The sequence below is a fragment of the Sus scrofa genome, chromosome 7 (assembly GCF_054392235.1).
Source record: "Sus scrofa isolate SSC_HxYL_T2T_F1_AM1 chromosome 7, Sscrofa_HxYL_maternal_Yorkshire_Landrace_v2.0, whole genome shotgun sequence".
NCBI classification, from domain to species: Eukaryota; Metazoa; Chordata; class Mammalia; order Artiodactyla; family Suidae; genus Sus; species Sus scrofa.
The window spans coordinates 38,744,547-38,758,811 of record NC_139389.1 but is presented as its reverse complement, the minus strand read 5'-3'; the positions used below and the strand labels follow the sequence as shown (position 1 = coordinate 38,758,811).

At 61.6% G+C, this 14,265-nt stretch overlaps 1 protein-coding gene across 3 annotated transcripts in view; it reads left to right on the top strand.

The window, feature by feature from the left end:
* The window catches only part of GRM4 (glutamate metabotropic receptor 4), a 100,129-nt gene extending 86,250 nt beyond the window's left edge, over nucleotides 1-13,879 (top strand). For all 3 annotated transcript variants that reach the window (XM_084966952.1, XM_021098606.2, XM_084966951.1), the window contains 3 exons: nucleotides 1,076-2,011; nucleotides 7,617-7,863; nucleotides 12,969-13,879. In XM_084966952.1, coding sequence (XP_084823078.1) covers nucleotides 1,076-2,011; nucleotides 7,617-7,863; nucleotides 12,969-13,018 — 1,233 coding nt within the window. In that variant the 3' untranslated portion in view covers nucleotides 13,019-13,879. The remainder of the gene's footprint in view (nucleotides 1-1,075; nucleotides 2,012-7,616; nucleotides 7,864-12,968) is intronic.
* Nucleotides 13,880-14,265: the final 386 nt, after the last annotated feature.

Below are 14,265 nucleotides of genomic sequence, written 5' to 3'. Positions count from 1 at the left end.
CTGCTCCCCACGCACCTCGTGACTGAGAACAGATGCTTGAATGTGGCTCCCAAGCACCCCCAGGCCCCCCTCTGCCAGGGCTCTTTCTTACACCCCAGAACTTTGACACACTCAGTAGGGCATGCCGGCTTCGGCGTGCGCCTTTGCTCTCAGTGATGATGTCTTTAGAGACATGTAACTACGACCAGCGCTCACTGAGAGCGAGATGCAAGGAAACGCAGACCCGGGCACAGGCACGCATTGAGCGTCTCTGACCGAGCCTTCGTTCATTGCCCTTTGCTGAAACCAACTCTGCCGCTGGGGAGGCCCTGTGGGCTGAGCTGTAGGGCACACAGGTCACCTGTGGGGTCTTGTTGAAGACTGATTCAGGAGTTCCTGTGGTGGCTCAGCAGGTTAAGAGCCCGACTAGTATCCATGAGGATGAGGGTTTGATTCCCGGCCTCCCTCAGTGGGTTAAGGATGCAGTGTTGCCATGAGCTGTGGTGTAGGTCACAGATGAGGCTCGGATCTGGCGTTGCTGTGGCTGTGCTGTAGGCCGGCAGCTTCAGCTCTGATATGACCCCTAGCCTGGGAACCTCCACCTGCTGCAGGTGTGGCCCTAAAAAGAAAAACAAACGAACAAACACACAAATAAGAAAACTGAGATTTCTGAGTCAGTGGGTCTGGTGGGGTCAGAAATTTACATCCCAGCAAGCTCCTGTGCTGCTGCTGGTCTGGGGACCACTTTGAATAGCGAGGGCTCACGGGACTGGGAGTCTGGACTGCTGGGTTCTGTCTGCTCTGCCACAGGACTCTGTTATCACTGCTGGTCTCTGGGCTCAGTTTCTCTGTGCGACCCTTGGGAGTTTTGATTTGAGCAGGATTTCCCATAGGTCAGCTGGGTCTGAGTCATGCCGGGAGCTTATTTGAATGCAGCTGTTATTCAGCTGCTCCTGGCGGGGGGAACCCTTGTAGCCGGGCTTGAGCTGGCTAACTGGGTGACTCCGAAGTAGGGTCCAGAGTGCCGGCCGGTGGGGTGGTCCAGGGCATGGGGCGCCACGTCCTGAGCCCCTCCTCCCGGTGCTGTTGCTGCCAGGTGGAACGGATGCACTGGCCGGGAAGTGTGCAGCAGCTGCCCCGCTCCATCTGCAGCTTGCCCTGCCAGCCGGGCGAGCGGAAGAAGACGGTGAAGGGCATGCCATGCTGCTGGCACTGTGAGCCCTGCACGGGCTACCAGTACCAGGTGGACCGCTACACCTGCAAGACCTGCCCCTACGACATGCGGCCCACGGAGAACCGCACGGGCTGCCGGCCCATCCCCATCATCAAGCTGGAGTGGAACTCGCCCTGGGCTGTGCTGCCCCTCTTCCTGGCCGTGGTGGGCATCGCCGCCACACTGTTCGTGGTGGTCACCTTCGTGCGCTATAACGACACGCCCATCGTCAAGGCCTCGGGCCGTGAGCTGAGCTACGTGCTGCTGGCGGGCATCTTCCTGTGCTATGCCACCACCTTCCTCATGATTGCCGAGCCCGACCTGGGCACCTGCTCACTGCGCCGGATCTTCCTGGGCCTCGGCATGAGCATCAGCTATGCGGCGCTGCTCACCAAGACCAACCGCATCTACCGCATCTTCGAGCAGGGCAAGCGGTCGGTCAGCGCCCCGCGCTTCATCAGCCCCACCTCGCAACTGGCCATCACCTTCAGCCTCATCTCGCTGCAGCTGCTGGGCATCTGCGTGTGGTTTGTGGTGGACCCCTCCCACTCGGTGGTGGACTTCCAGGACCAGCGGACGCTCGACCCCCGCTTCGCCAGGGGCGTGCTCAAGTGCGACATCTCAGACCTGTCGCTCATCTGCCTGCTGGGCTACAGCATGCTGCTCATGGTCACGTGCACCGTGTATGCCATCAAGACGCGCGGCGTGCCCGAGACCTTCAACGAGGCCAAGCCCATCGGCTTCACCATGTACACCACCTGCATTGTCTGGCTCGCCTTCATCCCCATCTTCTTTGGCACCTCGCAGTCGGCCGACAAGGTGAGTGCGGGGCAGCTTCCTGGGCGGGTCCCAAGTGCCTTCTCTGTCTCTGTGTTTCCTCCAGTTCAGGGTCTCCCTCCCGTCTCTCCGTCTCTCCTCCCGCCTTCCCTCCCTTCCCTCTGCTTCAGCTCTCTCCTCCGGCTCCCTCCCCCTCTCCCCTTCCCTCCCCTCCTCTCTCTCTCCCCGCCTCCCACCCCCACCTCTCTGTCTTTTCCTCCTTCCCTCTCCTTCCCGCATCGTCTCTGCTCTCATCAGCCTGGGATGCTGCCCCTTCATCCTTCGCTCTTTCCTAGACTCTCCTTTACCTCCCTGCACTCAGCCTATCTTCCTTCTTCCTCTGCCCTCACAGGACCCCCCGTGGGTCCCCAGGGTGGGTGATGTATGGGGCACTCATGCTCTCTTCTGCCCACGCCCCCCAAGGCCAGGAGCGGGGCCTGGCAGTGTCAGCTGCGGGCCTCCCTGGGGGCCGCCTCTGCCGCCCAGTCAGCCTTCTCTTGGCCTGGCTGCAGCGGGGGGACCTCCTCCAAGGGGATCTGCTGCCGCCACAGCCCCAGCGCTGCCTGGAGTTCTGAAGGGTTCTGTCTTGAAGGGTTGAGCGTCCCTGAACTCTGAGGCCAGAGGTTGGGAGAGTCGGGGGACCTGTCTAACTGTGGAGCCCCGGGCAAGCCAGCCACCTCACGCCTCAGTTTCTCCATCCGTAGGTTGGGGCCGTGACCCTCCACCTGCAGAGTCCTTACAAGTGTAACAACCACACAACACGAGGGGCGCAGGATCCTAAGAGGCAGGGGCAGAGGAGTCCGGGGGCGGGGGGGGGGAGTGGGAACGAGGGAGGAGACAGAGGCTGAGGGAAGGGTGTTGGCCTTTACTGGGGGAGAGGGGGCCCCGCTGTGGGGTCCTGAGCAGGGCAGTGCCTTGTGACTAGGTTTCAAGGCTCCCTCTGGCTGCTGGGTGGAGCCCCGAGGAGAGGGGGATCCCGGCCATGCCTGGGGGTGCGGCTGGCTGGCTTTCTGATGATGAGTGTGCGTGGGATGAGGATGCAGAGGAGAGTCGAGGGGGACGAGGAAGACCCCGTTGCTGGTGTGAGTGATGGGAAGGAAGGAGCCTCTGCACCAGAGGAGCCTTGGGGGCGGAGGTCAGGAAGGTCCCTGGACCTGCTGAGTTTGCGGTGCCCGTGAGGTGTCCAAGTGCAGCTATAGATGATAGGGGTCTGGGGTTCAGGGGTGTGGCCCGGGCTGGAGACATAAGTGGGGGAGTCTCCATCCTGGGATGGCATGCACAGTGTGCCTGGGCTTGCGCTCCTAGGACACGGGGCCTCGCGGAGGCTGCAGTCAAGGCCACCATGGATAAGTGCTGGTCCTGTGCCAGGCACTTCACCTGGTGGGCAGCAGGCACCAGAGTGGCGGGCTAGGGTAGATACACCATCCCTGTTACAGATGAGGCCGTGGAAGCAGAGAGGTGACGTGGCCTGTCTAGGGTCACACAGCCAGTAGGAGGCACTGCTGGACTTGACCCTACTCCGTCTAACTCAGGACCCCCTGCAGCTCCATGGCACCCTCCCCCCACCCCTGTCCTGGGGCTTCCTTGGTGGGTGTGCAGCTCTTCTCCAGCAGCTCCTCAGGACAAGGAGAGAGCCCTGTGGCCTGTCTTCCAGTGGTGTCCCCGTGAGCAGGGCTTCTGAGAAGCAGACTGCAGGGCTGGCAGTGAGTGCCCTGAGGTCTGAGACCAGGCCTGGCCCCAGCCACCCTGCAACCTGAGCCAGTGCCCACCCCCACCAGGCCCGCAGGAGGCCCTCCCCGCTGAGGGCAAGTGCAAGCAGAGCGCCCAGGAGTCCTGTAGAGCCAGCAGGGGAGGCCACCTGCACCCCAGGAAGCTGGCAGCTTGAAAACTTACCCTCAACAATCCCGGGAGGGCCTTCCCTCGGCTCAGGGAGCAGAGACACGGGGCCAGGGCCAAGAGTGTGGGCTCATGATGCCCTGCAGGCAGCCAGCACAGGTCTCCCTGGAGGGTCCCTGTCCTCCCACCAGGTCCAGCACCCTCCCCATCTTTCCCGTCCACCTCACCTGCCTCTAATTTGTCCCTTTTTAAGAGGCTTCCCTCAGTACTGATGTGAAAAGGAGCCTCTGAGATGATCTCCTCTGAGACTCAGAGAGGAACAGGGACTTGCCCGGGGTCACACACCTGGCCAGCCCACACCTGTGTGCCACCCTTGATGGCACTGACACGGGACACATGCTCATCTGTGAGGTCCCTCTGGTTCAGACCCCGGGCTCTTAGAGGCTCAGCAGTCCCAGGGATGAATCTCAGCTGTCACGTCCCAGCTATAAAGCGCCCCAAAGAAAGTCGCAGGTGCGTGAGTTCAGGTGTATGTGCACATGTGCAGGAATCCACCTGTGTATATGCACATGTGTGTATCTGGTAACACAAAAGGCTGTGTGTGAGCTCCGATGTACCTGAGTCAGGTAGGAGCATGTGGCTGTGAGTTCAGGTGTGTATCTGAACACGTTGCATACAGGTGCGTGTTTGCAGGCTGGCATGCGTGCCCAGGGCTGTGGGCACTTGCAGGTGCTCAGCTGTGCCTGTCCCGTGAGCCCATTGGAGTTGCTCTGATGAGCAGGTGCCAGCTCCCCCGCCTTAACCCGGATTTGGAGGGCTCATCACCGCAGCCGCCTGGCCTTACCCTGTGCTGACTGCACCCGTCTCAGCCAGGCTGTGGGGATGTGGCCTCAGAGGCCGGCCAGATTGTGGGGAAGTTCACTGGTCTGGTGCGTACAGATTCTGAGGCTCTCTCCCTGCCAGGATCGGCCTGGGCACAAGCACAAAGCAGGCAGAACTCCTCAGGGACCCCCCTCCCAGGACAAGCCTCCAAACAGGAAATTCGTCATCCACCTCCACGGCCATCCTTTCTGTGCCCTTTGCCCCCTCCCAAAGTGACCTCTGTCACCCCCCTCATCAAACCCAGTTCTGATGGCCTCCCTCACTCTGGGCAGCAGTGACTGGCGAGGCTAAGGCAGGATTTCTCACAGGGGACGTCGTGTGGCTCGGGCCTGTCCGAGGAGGGGAGCAGGAGTGGGGCAGTTCAGGACCTCCAGGCTGCGGGATGGGTGGACGGGAGAGGTGGTGAGATCACGTCCCGAAAGCCGCCTCTCAAGCTGCCTGCCTTGGAGACCTGCATCGGAGCCTGGGCCCCAGCCCTGCAGGCTAGAGGTTTGAGAGGACCATTGCTTCCCTGATGGGGTTGACACGCTACCATCTCCTGGTGACAGCATGCACCTTCACCTCGGGGGCTCCAGACCACGCTGGAGCTAGTGGTGGGTGGGCACTCCAGGCCCTGGGGCAAGGAACAGCCTGGGGGTGTGCAGCTCCACTTCTGAGCACAGGGCCAGCCCCCCAACCCCAGCCCGAGGCCGGCCAGGGTGCATGCTCAGGGGGAAGGGCCCCAGCAGATGGGGACAGCTTTATTCAAGGTTCATCTCTTTCAGCCTTCCTTGCATTTTGTGTGCAGAAAGTCTCCGAGGCTGAAATGCAGATTAGAACAGAACACTGAGGCCAGTACTCAGGGCTGGCTCAGTAGTTTTCAGAGACTGCAGCAAAATGAAAATGAAGGTCCCTCGTTTGAAAATTATTCAGTATTCAAGATGGCAATGGTGGGGCGGTAAACTGAGTGTCCACGGAGAGAGCTGTGCCCTAGTTAGCGGAGGGGCCCAGCAGCCCTCTGAGGGACTGGGCAGAGTGGAATCTGGAACCCAGCCCCCTGACCCCCCACGGGGCTGTCTCTGCCAGGAGAGGGGCCTCTACCCCTGATCCTCCGCCTCCATACTGGTCTCCTCCATACCCCCTCCATCAGCAGGGGGACCTAAGATGGGTGTCTCTCCTGGACATAACCCTTGTCCCCAAGAGCCCCCAGCATGAAAGCAGAGACACATCCTGCCCTCAGGGAGCCCCAGTCTGATGAGGGAAACACTGGGCCCAGGGAGCCTTCAGCTGACAGTGAAGACCCCAACAAGCCCAACTTGTTCAGCCTAGAGCACCACTATTTTCTGCAAGGGTCTGCTGTGACACCCTGGTGCCCGACCTCCACCCCTTCCTTCCTGGCCCCATGTGCCACCTCCAGGGGTGGGAGAGGTGGCAGCACCTTCCGTCTGACTTGTCGTGACCTTTCCCGGCCCGCATGGGGGGAGGCAGTGCTGCGCTCGGAGCTGAGTGCGAGCGAGTGTGAGGACCAGATGACTGTGTCCAGAGGGGGTGCTCACCAGAGAACAGGCTCTCATCTCTCCAGGCCTGTGACATTTCCTGAAACAGCCTCCCTGTCCCCAACCCCGCCCCCGCCCCCATGCACATGGCCTCTGGTTTGGGTGAGGCCGGTGCTGTCTTTCTACAGCACTGATGACAGGGGCCGAGCCTTCCCCAGCGTCACATGCCCCTGGCTTAGGGACTCTAGAACTTCTCCAGCCCCTCTCCCCCAGGTAGGGGGCTGGGACTAGGCCTGCAGATCCAGGTCATGAGGGATTTGGGGGGCGGGCAGGGATGGAAGGAGACCATCAGAGGAGGCCAGGGCCCCTGTGACCTCGAGAAGCCAGTCCAGACCCAGGTTGCCCACTGCTGGGCTGGGTGCAAGGAATGAGGTTGTGTCATGGGGGACTGGTGAGAGCTGGGGTTCAGGGAGAGCTTCCTGGAGGTGGTGGTCCATCAGGAGGCCCCTGGGAACAGCAGCTCTGGAGACAGAGCATCTCCTGCCTTCTCTGTGCCCAGACCTGGGGGCCACAGCCTGGGCGTCCCTGGCCCAGCCCTGGTTGAGGGGGTCAGGGGGCAGCTGAGCACCAAGGGCCGGGAAGGGAGGAGGTGGGGAGGGGAGGGGGTGGTGGAAACTGTAGGCCTTGCCTGGAAAGCCCCACTATTGAAGAATGGATTATCCGACACCCAGATTAATGGACTTTCATTTTGCCAAACATCTGTCACCGTTAGTGCTGGTGAGTGAGCGTGAAACGAGCTTTGACTGGGCTGCCATCACTGGATCATGATGACGCTGTGGCTCCTGTGCCAACAGCCTGCTCCACACAGGGTGGCCTGTGGGGGGGATCATTGGGGGGGGCTGTCGAGGGGCCGTGCCAGGGCCACTGGGAGTTACTACAAGACAGGGACAGATGCTCCTGTCACCCCCAGCCCTGTGCAGAGGCTGCTTCCAAGGAGGCTCAACTGTCCCCCAAGGGCCTCTCCTCTGGGGCATCCACCAGGTGGCACAGAACAGTGCTGAGCACCTGTGGGCCCTGACCACGTGTCACTTGTTATTGGACATGCTTGTAGCGCTTAAGTCATTTCAAACTCACAGCCGCCCTGGGAGCTGAGTACTGTAATTCTTAAGCCCAAATTCTACCTGAGGAAACTGAGGCACAAGGATGTGACTTGTCCAGGATCACACAGCGACACTGGTGGGGCTAGGCCACCCAGGGATTCTGGTCTAAAGCCCCAGCTCGCCGCCACAAAGCCAGCTGGATGCGGGGCAGGGGTCCTGGGTCTGTCTGGGAGCTGGGCTTCAGGCAGGGTCCCCCACCCCATGCCGCGAGGCCGGGCGGAGCCTGCCCTGACACCGCCCCCGGCCCGCCCCCAGCTGTACATCCAGACCACGACGCTGACGGTCTCCGTGAGTCTGAGCGCCTCGGTGTCCCTGGGGATGCTCTACATGCCCAAGGTCTACGTCATCCTCTTCCACCCCGAGCAGAACGTGCCCAAGCGCAAGCGCAGCCTCAAAGCCGTCGTCACCGCCGCCACCATGTCCAACAAGTTCACGCAGAAGGGCAGCTTCCGGCCCAACGGCGAGGCCAAGTCCGAGCTCTGCGAGAACCTGGAAGCCCCAGGTGAGTGCCTGGCCACGCCCCTCCGCGCCCGCCCAGGCCCCGCCACCTCCTGGAGAGGCCGGCCCCGCCCCCCAGGCCCGGTCCTCTGGGGGCTCTGGGAGAGCCCTGAGGCTGCAGTGAGTGGCTGGCCGCCCTCCCTCCCGCGGAGCCTTGAGGCCTTAGGTTCCCCCTCTGTCCGCCCCAGCCTGGTAGCGAGGACCCTGAGGGTCCTGCCCCTCACACTCCCCCACTGCCCTAGCCTCATTTCCCCCAGAATCTCAGGAGGCCCCAGGGACCCTGGTTCAGGCAAGGTGATGGGGGACCCTGGGATTTCTCTTCCATGGCTTCCTCCTCTGGGCCTGGGCCCTTTTGGTCCCCTGGGGAAGGGCTTCTCTGGGGGCCCCTGCTCTCTGGCCCTTTGTAACCAGAGACAATGGCCCTGGTGCCAGAGCAATTGAAACCCCTCAGCTTGGCTTATGACTGGCCACCCCCTGGCAGGGCCCTGAGCGAGTGTGGAGGTGGAGAGGGGCCTCTAGAGCCCCTGGTGCTTTGTGGGGGGGTGTTGGGGTGGAGGAAGCGGGGCCTCGCTTTGCACCTGAGTGGCAGACCCAAGTCTAGCCTGGGCAGGACAGGCCCCTCAGAGGTTAAGGGCCGTGTACAGGAGGGAGGAGGGCCACCATCGTTGCCAACCTCCTGTCCCTCCCCCAACCCCCTGCCCCAGAAGCCGACCCTGGGTGTGAGGAGAAGGGACAGAGAGGAGAGAGGCAGAGCATGTGGGGACAGGGGAAGCCTCGGGGTCCAGTAACAGTGCTGACCCTTTCTTGAACCCTGCTGTGGGCCACACCTGCCAAGGACCAGTTTCCATCTTCACAGCAACCCTGAAAGGCAGTTATTTTTAATCATTTGCAGGAGACAGATAAGGAAAGGGAGGCTCAGAAAGAGAGGGGCTCACCCAGGCCGCACGGCAGCCCACGACCTGTTGGGGGTGGGGGTTGCTTCCGGTTGCTCCCAAGCGGACAGGACCGAGGTGCCACTCGGTGACCCCCACCCCACTGCAGACCTTGGCTCCCTCCCTGGACACCCCGTTGGTGCCTGATGCTTTAAATGGCAGCTCCCCCTGCCTCCCCACTCTCTGAGAGTCTCCGGGGGACTTCTGTGGGTGGGGGAGGAAGATGCAAAAGCCCCCTCCCCCAGGAGCGTCCCAGATCCCCTGGCACCTGGGGTAGCCCTCCGCCTCCTCCCTCTGGTACTGGCGGAAAGGCCAGAAGTGGATGTGGTTGGTGGCACAGGAGGGAGATAGAGAAGAGCCCCTTTGTCACCCACAGAGAGATCAGAAGACAGGGGACTCCTTTCTCAGGGGATTTTGTGGCAGCAGGTCTCACAGACCCCCACCCTGGAGCTCTGGGGAAGGGAGCTCTGTTCTCAGCATCACTCCCGTGTGTAAAAAGAACATCGTGTTCCTTCCCATGTCCAGACAGAATTGTTCCAGGGTCCCCAGCCGAGGCCCAGAGAGGGCGAGGGACTCTCTGGAGGTCACACTATAAGGTGGTGACTGGCTGGCCCCACCCCGTGTCTTTCCCTGGACACTGACTTCATGTGGCCTCCCTGTTGCTGGCCGTCCTGCTCCCTGTGCTGGGCACTGTGCCTGGCTTCCGCATGCCCCTCCTTTGATGGACACCCCTGACAACTCCCTGCTGGCCACACCCTCCACCTAGAGACCCTCCACTTCCCTCATTCCGCTCCTCCTCCCAGAGCACAGCCCACCTGGGGCTCCCTTCAGATGCCACGTGGCCCTCTGCTTTGAGGTGGGAGGGGAGTGTCCTTGCAGGCCTCCCCACCCCTGGCCTTCCTTGGCCACTCTGGTGTGCAAAAACCCTAAATGCTGCCCCCAACCAGGCTGTTCTGCCCTGAGCAGGGACCCTTTGCTGCTCCCCGCCCCCTACTCCCGACTTCGTTTTCCTCCTTCCCTCCGAGACTCAAGGCTCCTCTCCCTCAAGGCCCCACTGCTGGTGCCAAGCTCTGCTCTAGGGCCCGTGACACTCGGTGGGCACCAGCGCTCTGGAGACCCCGCGTGTCCAATAGGACCTGGCGCCCTGACCCCACAGAGTGGCACTCATAGTGCTGTGACAAGCCAGAGGGGACCATGGGGGTGGGGCCATCACTGAGAGCCCCAGGGGCACCTCGGGGACACTGTTGCTTTGGCCTCTGCTCAGGCTGGTCACCTGGGGACAGGGGACATTACCCAACCGGGCCTGAAAAGGAGGGTGTGGTGAGGGGCGACCCCGCACTCCCAGCCCCACTTCCCGCAGGGCTGAGAGCTGCCCCTCCCTGCGCCTGGGCACTAAGGACCAGAGGCCAGAGCCCCTCGGCCCCACTGTGACAAGAGCTCGTGACAATAGGGGCCGTGGAGGTGCCAGGCAGGAGCCGGTGATTAATTCTGAGAACAGCCAGATCGAGGGGGTGTGAGCCGGAAGAGGGGGGAGGTGTCACTCCCAGGGAGCAGGGACATTTTTCACTCTGTCACTGGCAGGCCACGTATCTTTAAACAAACAACAGAATAAATAATTCAGGGCCTGATCGCAGGCAGATTAGGCGCCAAAACACTGGCGGACAAATGGGGGCTGACAGCTCGTGCCTGTGCTGCCCAGCTAATTGTTATCTGAGGCGGCGGGCACTAAAGCCACCAATCAGAGCCATTCCGCCCTCCTGATCCCACCCCTCAGTCTTCCCCACCCCACACACGAGGATGCCCCGGAGAGCCTCTGTCCCCTCCTGCCTGTCGCCCAGCATCTTACAGGGTTTAGAGGAGTGCTCTCCACCCCACAGTTGAGAGCAGCCATGGGTTTATTATCGTCCCATTTTACAGATGACGGAGTTGAGGCTCCGAGAATTTCAGTGTGTGAGAAAGGTCACACGACAGGTGCGGAGATCCACTACCCTCGTGAGGGCCGGACTGGACCTCCAGTGTCCTGATTCTTGGCCAGATCCTTGCAGTTAGCTTCTGGGGCCCCGGGCAGAATTCACTGCTTCCATTTTTCAGATGGTCAGACCGAGGCTCCATTGAAGGAGTCTAAGGGCCCTGGCTTAGAGCTGAGGGCTGAATGTGCTCCCAGGCTCTGAAACCCATGGCTGGCATTTTCTCGAGGAGGCAGCCATGGCCTTGGAGGGAGACTAGGGCCCAGCTGCCCCTGTTCCCTTCCCCCACCCGCTCTGGGTGCCCCGCAGCCACCCTGCACTGATTCACAGGCCAGCTGCTGGCTCTTTTTCTGATGGTGGGGGAGAGGGTGGAGCGGAGAGGTGGGGGTGGCAGGGAGGGGCTGCCCGAGGTCACAGAGGGAGGCCCCCCCAGGCCATCTTCGCCTCCCCCCAGCCTTTCAGCACCTCCGAGTCAGGGTCCCAGCCCCCGGCTCAGCCCCTTCCCCATGTGTGCCCAGCCCAGGCCCCTCCTGGGGTTCCCCCCACCCTGTGGGCACAATTTCCTTCCAGCAGCACCTGTCCAGGTGCACCTATAATTCGCAATTTCCCTGTCACCGTCCAGCCCAGCGACTGCACCTGCCACTGGCCTATTTCTGCCGACAGCTGTTTCAGCTCACCAACAGCACCAGGCTACCCCCTCCACTCTCAGCCCGGGTCCTCCGCCCCCTGGTGCTGCCGTGTCCCCTCTGCTCACCCCACATCCTGACAGCTTTGCTTCCTCCTCACTAGAGGGACCTCTGAGAGGGGGGCGCAGCAGTCCTGCCTGTCAGCGTGGGCTTCCGGTTATACACGGTGACAGAAGCCCCAGGACAGCGGCTCAGATCAGTAGACATTTGTTTCTGCTGTCGCAGTGCATGGTGGGTGGACAGGAGCCGGGACTGAGTCCTTCTGCTTTGTTGTTCCCTCAGCTCCCAGAGGGCTGTCCTCGTCCTCATGGCTGAGGCTATGACCTCAGTGTCTGTTCTGCCCACAGACGCGAGAAGAGGACATGCAGGAAAACGATCTATTTCAGTCAAATGACATTGGAAGCTCCACACAGCCCTTGACACATGTCATCGGCAGGAATGTGGTCATGCGGAGCCATGCCAGGCTGCAGGGGGTCAGGGGAATGTCCTTAGCTTGGCAGTGAAAAGGGGGAGAGGGGGCCGAGGGGGCCAGCCTGCTCCCTGGTGTCCTCTCCTCCTGCCGGGCACCCCTGACTGCGCATGGCAGGTGCCCTTTGTCCTGAGCTGCCGGGATCCTTACAGCGTCCGGCACTTTTATGACAACAGACACCAGGATTGTCCCCCACTTCATCTCCTCTCTCGGCACCAGCCCCTCCCCTGGTGGCAGTTCTGCCCTGGGTTACTGTCATGCCCCATCCCCAGGCTACCGAGGAAGCCCCTGAGCCCCTGAGCCCCTGGAGGACAGGACAGGACTGGCTGGGCTCCTGACCCCTCTCCCTCTGTTCCTTTGTCTCCACCTGGGGGCCGTGCTTCTCCGGCCTCCTCACCATGCCGCTTCGCGGGGCGCAGCGCCCAGGAGGGCAGTTGTCATCGTGTCACCTGGCTGTGGGTGGGAGAGGGGACACACCCAGACAAGCGCCCCCAGCTGCAGTGGTGGGTGCATGTAAGGGGGGCTCCCGGCTGGGGTGACATGGGATGCCAGGAAAGGGAAGGGTGGGGGCACAAGAAGGCCCAGGGACCTGGGGGCCTTGGGAGGGGCATTGTCTGGCTCCAAGACTCCCCCTCTGGTGTCATCCTTTACCTCCCCTGTCTGCATTCCCCACTTGCTTCCCCTCGGCTGCGGGTCCACAGATATTCTTCACGTGTGCTCTCCCAGAACTTCTGAAAAATGTCCTTTTGATGATACTTTATAACAAAGTGGCAGGTCAGGAGGCAGCAGGAACTCTGAGGGACAGCGACACCCTGGCAGCGGGGTGGTTCCAGGATGGGTCTGTGAGCAGAGTGAGGAGGGAGGCAGCCAGGTCAGGGCGGGATGCGTCTGGGGGAAGCAGAGCCCTGGGCCGGGTGGGCCAGGAGGGGCTGGTGGCGCAGGATCTGAGGAGGCTCAGATCAGGATCCTGATGAGGCGGGGGACGGGGGGCACCTGTGCGGAAGGGGCGTGGGGCCAAGCCAGCCTCTGACTCCTCGGTACCTCTCTCCCTGCAGCGCTGGCCACCAAGCAGACCTACGTCACCTACACCAACCATGCGATCTAGCCAGGCCACGGAGCCACGCGGGGGAGCCGAGGCCCCGTGGATGGTGCGATGGGCCAGGGCCTCGCCCTGGGGCCCAGCTGACGTCCTGCCTGCCCGTGGGCGCCCGCGGACGTGGCTTGGTGCTGAGGACAGCAGGGCCCTGGCGGTCCCTGCTGGGCAGCCTGGGCAAGCCGTCGGTGACAGAAGAAGGATGAGGGGCCGGGTCAGCTTCAGGCCACCCCCAGAGCCTGCCTCTTGGACCAAGGCCCCTCCCGGCCCCAAAGCCCAGGGGCTGAGGTTGCAAGGGCCCCAGCCCTGGTTTTCTCTCCCTCGTTTCTGTCTTGTCTCCATCCCTGTCTTTATTTTCTCATCTCTCTCTGTCCTGTCTTTGTGCTCTGTCTCCGTCTGCTTTCTTGTATCTTCTCCTTTCTTTCTGCCTCTGCCTTTTCTCCTCTCCAGGCTCTCCACCGGGCTCTCTCCTCTCCTGCATTTTTGCTTCCTGTCCTCAGCATTTCTGTCCCGCCTCTGTTCCTTTCCATGTCATCTTTTCTCAAGTCATCAAAATCAACATGTCGCAAAAGAGAAAAAAGGAAAAAAAAAAAAATCAAAACACAAAAAAGCCAAAACAAAAACAAATCTTGAGTGTGTTGCCAAGTGCGGCGTCCTCCTGGTGGCCTCTGTGTGTGTCCCCATGGCCACAGCCCGCCCGCCCGCCCCTGCCCGTCTGCCGTGTGTCCCGCCCGCCTGCCCGCCTGCCCCTCCTGCCGATGACACGGAGTTCAGTGCCTGGGTGTTTGGTGATGGTTCTTGATGACAATGTGTAGCGCATGATTGTTTTTATACTGAGAACATTTCTAATAAAAATAAACACATGGTTTTGCACGCTGGCTCCACATCCACTGAGGGTCCTGCAGAGGGACCCCAGACTTGGCCCACAGCTGGAGGACCTGGAGTTAGAGGGAGGAGCTGGGTGGTGGGGACATAGGGATTGGGGGCAGTGGAGGCTGCTCCCTGGGTTGGTAACGGGTGGGGTCCTGAAGGGTCCAGGACATTGTGGGAGAGTCCAGAAATCAGCCCCTGTTGGTCCCCTAAGTAAGAGGGAGGTTCTGTCCCCGTCCTCTGTCCTGCAGGCCCTAAGGGAGGTACCATTTCTGCCCTGCCTGGCCTCTGCTCACAGCCCTCACACCTGGGACCCCTCCTCCATCCTGTAACCTGGACCTCCTCTCCCTCCACCAAGAAACCCTTGAGAAATTGAGAAATTGGGAGTT